The sequence below is a fragment of the Triticum aestivum genome, chromosome 3A, assembly GCF_018294505.1.
Source record: "Triticum aestivum cultivar Chinese Spring chromosome 3A, IWGSC CS RefSeq v2.1, whole genome shotgun sequence".
Lineage (NCBI taxonomy): Eukaryota > Viridiplantae > Streptophyta > Magnoliopsida > Poales > Poaceae > Triticum > Triticum aestivum.
This window is the reverse complement of record NC_057800.1, coordinates 700,256,184-700,262,015: the sequence shown is the minus strand read 5'-3', so window position 1 is coordinate 700,262,015 and position 5,832 is coordinate 700,256,184. Positions and strand designations below refer to the sequence as shown.

At 50.8% G+C, this 5,832-nt stretch overlaps 1 protein-coding gene across 1 annotated transcript; it reads left to right on the top strand.

Moving 5' to 3' along the window:
• The first annotated feature begins 241 nt into the window (after positions 1-241).
• On the top strand, positions 242-4,962 carry LOC123063326 (DIMBOA UDP-glucosyltransferase BX9). The gene is made up of 3 exons (XM_044487081.1): positions 242-450; positions 3,178-3,780; positions 3,875-4,962. The coding sequence occupies exons 2-3, from the start codon at positions 3,336-3,338 to the stop codon at positions 4,687-4,689; spliced, it is 1,260 nt and encodes a 419-aa protein (XP_044343016.1). The 5' UTR covers positions 242-450; positions 3,178-3,335; the 3' UTR covers positions 4,690-4,962.
• Positions 4,963-5,832: the final 870 nt, after the last annotated feature.

Here is a 5,832-nt window from a genome sequence, read left to right as displayed (position 1 = left end):
ATCGAGCCAGGGCCCTACGTGCCAGCCATACCTGTGTCCGTGTGCGGGTCTAGCTGCTGCACCGCACGCACAACAGATAAGCTTCACAGAGATAACGTGCATATCATCTCCAAAAGAGTAGGACCTGACAAACAACTCTGCCGCTGCGCTGGAGCGGATCGTTTCTATCCATTCTGTGGTACGATCCTTGCCTATAAAAGGTTGTGCAGAAGCACACGCAGCGGAGGGGGCCGTACCAGAGAATGCGCCCAGGGAAAACATATGTACACAAGAAAAACCACAAAGAGAAGGGAAAGAGCCAAGAGAAACGTGCCCACGGCGGCGGCGAGTACGGGGGCCTCGTTCGGCGGTGCACGTGCACCAGACCGGCGAGAGAACGCTGCGGCGGCGACGGCAGCGTGACCCGTCCAAGCTCGAAGATGCGCGGGCGGCGACGGCAAGACAGCTGCGGTAAGCCAAGCTAGACCTTTACATGAGCGTTTGAATACATCTTGCGTTGCATGGCACGTGCATAGAAGGGCATGTATAATTCTTTTTTCTCGGACGATAATGCCCACACGTGTGGTATGTTTGTACTTCGTCTATACGTGTTGATCCATGTTGATTCTGCTTTGCACGAATTTGTTGGAATTTCAGTGCCACATAGACATAGCATGTTGTGTGGGCGTTAGAGCGCTCGCCCACACGACCCGCAGCGTGCGGTTGCCTGCTACATCGTGTGGGCAAATCAGTTCCCGCCCACATAGTCACTACCTAGTCCGCCCGCGTGTGGGTGAATTGTTTTTCGCCCACATGACGACTCGTACATAAAAGATGGCAACTGCAGTTGCGCGTATGTGCCAACTAGGTAAACGCACATGGCAACTATAATTCGTTGGCAGATGGCAACTGTAGTTGCGCGTACACGGCAATCAGGTAAACACACATAGCAACTATGATTAATCGTGCATGGCAGCTATGATTGGACCACACGTGTCAACTAGTAAATTAGTCATGGTAACTATAGTTAACCAAAACAGAGAGAGTTGCCATACTTTTACAACTATATTTGCCATTGCAGATAACTAAAATTGCCGTCTCCGGGGTAAGTAAAACGTCATCTTGCGAGTAACTAACGTAACTGCGCCAGGACGTGTGTGCATATTTACTTTGTGCCACACCTGCAGGGTGAGAATGAGTAGTATTTATTGGGCGTGTGGCACGAAGTAGGTGCGCCCACACATGTGGGCGGTTCTAATGTTCGCCCACACATGACCCGTGTGGGCTGCCTCCTGCTTATATCACACATGATGTGTGGGCGGGTGTTGCTCCCATCGTACGTGTGGGTATTATCAGCATTCTTTTTTTAGTGATTCTTTTTAGATTCTCAATTAGCAAACGCTGAAGAGGATGGAGAGACGGGCATAAGAGCATCTACATCAACGACCTGCAAATCTGGGCTCTCAAACGTTCGAAAATTCTAACCCATCACGTGGTAGCTCTCAAACAGACTGGGCACGAGATCACTGTTACCTTATTCTCTTCCATGTCCTAAAAAAAACCTTCATAGCGCAACTTTGTGAAGAAAAATAAACTTGATAGTACAACAGATTTTCCTATAAATCTTGAAAGTAATAAAAGTCATCGCTCAGTGCCACATCATTGTGGGCATCATTAAACAGATTGACTCTACTCCGGCAAATGTTACCCGACGACTTGTCGCCAGCTTCTCGGGTGAAGTGGAAATCACATCTGATGATAACAAGGGAGGAAATAGTGGCAATCTTAGACCTCGTCTCGTCGAGAAAATCAATCAGCAGGGAAATAAACCACACACAACTCCCAAGTAGCTTGCGTGGCAACTCTTTGGATAGAAGCGCCGAGGAAAAACGGCCCAAACTTCAATTTGAGACAAAGTATTGAGTTTTGTCGATGCCCAAGAGTAAACCATCCGAATGTCCTACAGTCGGCACCCATTGCCAAGCAATTTTTTTCCTGTGGGTCTACGGATTTGAGCTCGAGGTAGTTGAAATCCGCTTTGATTGTTTCCTGAAGGGCAACACAATATGTCTTTGGTGCCATGGATTTTGGTGGAGGCTGGCCAAATACAGGTGTAGCAAAAATCCAACTTGGAGATGTATTTTTCTTCTTTCACTGGAACTTGTTAGCGCTATAAATGCAGTACTTCTATAGCTTCCATGGGTTCTTCTCATGTCTACTTTTTATTAACCTCGTCGTTGATAGATACTCCCTCTGTTAAGAAATACAAGATCGTTAACATACTCTAACTAGGTAATTTAGATTGCAGTCCCTGCCATGGTAAGAATTATGTCCTTACTGTTTAGAAAAGTTGCTGATCTATCCCTTCTATACACAGAAACCAGAGTAGTTACCGGTTGCTTTGTGTGCATGTTTTTAGTTTTAAAGTACACAAAATACGTATCATATTTTTATAGAAGAGAGCATAAGGATTTACAAGAAGCCTAGCGAGTTGCGAACAACTAGGCTATTCTCTCACAAAACGTTGCAAACCTCCTGCTCCGTTGAGTGCGGGCTTCCAATCCTTAATCTCATCCAGAATCTTGGCTGCGAGCACTCGAGCTTCGCGTGCAAGGTTACTTTGCTAGTGTGGGAGGAGTTCAACCATTTGACCGTTTCAACTACGCCCGTCATCACATCACCGTCGACGATCACCCTGTCCACCTTATCAGACCACGTGACCCCTGTCCTTGCCGCGTGGCTACTTAATTATGTGCTGTCCACTTTCACTATTTATTTAGTTGTAGTGACTTAATTACCCTGACAAGTCAAGGCCCGCTACTTCAACCCTTGTCGCCCAGGAAACGAAACCCAATCTTGTAAAGAATCTTCCGATGTCAGTCAAGAGCCTTGGGAGCTACTCTACCATTTTACAAAGTGTATTTCTTTTCGAAATTTCCACATGTTGATGTAATCGCAAATCTCCCTTCGGTCTTTTTAGTCCGCGTATAGGTTTTACCCGAAAACAAAATATCTCTAGTTTGATCAAACTTGTAGAAAAAAGCATCAGCATTCACAATGCCAAATCAATATTGTTAGATTCATTATGAAATGTAGTTTCATAGCGTATAAATTTGATATTGTAGATATTGATATTTTTTAATATAAATTTGGTCAAACATTGCAAAGTTTAACTTGACAAAAATCTAATATGTGCAGTAAAAAGGACCTTGGAGGGAGTATCTAACTTCTTCTTGGGAATAAAAACCCCGAAATTTCCTGGAAGCTTCCTGCACTGACTAACATTCTGCACTAGGATATATAAATAGTCGTACTCTTAGTCTCTGACCGGCGAAAAACTCAGCTGCTCCACAACGATGGCCGGGGGTCACGTCGCGCTGTTCCCGCTGCCGTTCCAGGGCCACCTCAGCCCGGCGCTGCAGCTCGCCGACGCGCTCCACGGCCGAGGCCTCGCCATCACCGTCCTCCACACCACCTTCAACGCCCTCGACCCGGCCGCCCACCCGGAGTTCGGCTTCGTCGCCGTGGCCGACGGCGGCATGCCGGACGCCAAGGACGGCATCGGCAAGATCCTCGCGATGAACGATGCCATGGAGGAGTCAGGGTGCGTCCGCGACGCGCTCGCGGCCTTGGAGCCCCGCCCGTCGTGCCTTGTCATCGACACCAGCCTCCCCGCCGCGCAGAAGGCCGCGACCGAGCTGGGCATGCCGACGGTCGTGCTGCACACCGGCAGCGCGGCCGCCATCCGCTTGTTCCGGTCCTACGCCATGCTCCACGACAAGGGATACCTGCCGGCGCAAGGTTAGTTACAGTCACTACTCACTACTAATTCTGTGTGTTGTTAATCGTGATCACAATTAGTTGCTGAGATCTCTGGATGGAATACTCTGCTCAGAGCACGAGCTGGACAAGCCGGTGAAGGAGCTGGCGCCGATCCGGGTGTCGGACCTGTTCGACCCCAGCAAATATCCCAACCCAGAGATGGCGAACAGGCTCCTGGACACGGCCACCGAGGTCACGGACAACTCCTCGGGGGTCGTGATCAACACGTTCGAAGCGCTCGAGACCCCGGAGCTGGAGGCGATCCGTTCCGAGCTCGCCGCCAGCGGCGTCGGGGTCTTCGCCATCGGCCCGCTCCACAAGCTCTCCGCCATCGGCGGCGCCGGCAGCAGCCTGCTCGAGGCAGACCGGAGCTGCATCGAGTGGCTGGACGCGCAGGCCGCGGGCTCCGTGCTGTACGTGAGCTTCGGGAGCGTGGCCCCGGTGAGCCGGGAAGACTTCGAGGAGGTCGCGTGGGGCCTCGCCAACAGCGGCAGGCCATTCCTGTGGGTCGTCCGGCGGGGCCTCGTCATCGGCTCCGGCGCCGAGGACGTAGAGCTGCCGGAGGGGTTCGAGCGGGCGGCGGAGGGCAGGGGCAAGGTGGTGCGGTGGGCGCCGCAGCAGGAGGTGCTCGGCCACCGTGCGGTCGACGGGTTCTGGACGCACAGCGGCTGGAACTCGACGCTGGAGGGCATCTGCGAGGGGGTGCCGATGCTGTGCAGGCCGCTCTTCGGCGATCAGCTGGCCAACGGGAGGTACGTGGAGGAGGTGTGGCGGACGGGAGCCTTGCTGGCCGGCAAGCTGGAACGGGGCAAGGTTGCGGAGGCGATCGCGAGGTTCATGGAAGGGGACGATGGCGCGGCCATGAGGGAGAGAGCGAAGGAGCTTTAGATCAAAGCAATGGAGGCTTTGGGCAGCGCGGGGTCAACTCAGCTGGCAGTAGACAAGTTGATAGATCACATACTGTCCCTATGAGTCGAAGTAATACATGGTTCACATGGTGCAGTCTGTCAGAACGTGTGTGTGGCTACGGCATGCAAACAATAATATTTGTACGTGATGGTCTGCAAAGACTGCTAGTCCCTCACTAGTTCAAATTTGAATCACCTATTCTGGGATGGAGGGAATAATTTCATAGATCTAAACGATCTTATATTCTTTTCACAGAGAGAGTACTTCTTTACTGATTTGACAAGCATAGTTTCGAAAGTGGGTGTGGTGAGTGTTGATAGAACATCGTTCTCCACTCATTCGTTGCTAGCACCTGATCCAAAGTGCACTTTCGTGTACTGTTTCCCTTTCACTTTTTTCTCAATTTTTTTCTCAAATACGCACGAGAGTACGTATCATTCATTATAGAAGAAATGTGAGAGAGACTCCCAATGGGTCATGCAGGACATAATTTACAAATGGCTCATCGAAGCCATCTCCACCCCAAGAGCTACATGACGGACTACTCCTGAATTACCCGCGGTGATGCCTCCACTACTAACCCCTCAAGAGCTTTGCTGATCAGCCCCGCCGTCACCCATACCCTTCCCTCGTTGTCAATCCTTCGGATGAGTTGGGCTGGAGATGGAGACGCGCCGTTGAAGAGGATGTCATTTCGGTGTTTCTAGATTTCCCACATGCCTAGAAGGCACAACGCCCATGCGTACTTCTTGTTCTCGTCCCTCAGTTTTTGTCTGACACACCAGTCGAGCAAGGTCTCATTGAACCTTGGTTCAAACTTTGGTCTTCCACTTGCGATAGCGACGCGGTGCCATATCTCCTTCGCCAAGACACAAATGATCATTATGTGGCTAATGGTCTCTTCACTCCGGTCACAGAACAGGCAGGAGGCTCGGTGGGGTAGCCCACGTCGAGCAAGCCTATCGGATGTCCAACAACGATTCTTGATGGCCAGCCAAGAAAAGAAGTGACACTGCAGTGGAGCTTTAGACTTCTATGTAAACGTTGTTGTAGGTGACACCTCGAGGCCTGCAAACTTGGCTGCGTACGCAGACCGATATACAGTCCAATGTATCTCAAGTC

Excerpts from the sequence above, each read along its gene's own strand:
- LOC123063326 (XM_044487081.1), top strand. The coding sequence starts at position 3,336 with ATGGCCGGGGGTCACGTCGCGCTGTTCCCGCTGCCGTTCCAGGGCCAC. Across the intron at positions 3,781-3,874 it reads GGGATACCTGCCGGCGCAAG|AGCACGAGCTGGACAAGCCG; the intron begins GTTAGTTACAGT and ends TACTCTGCTCAG.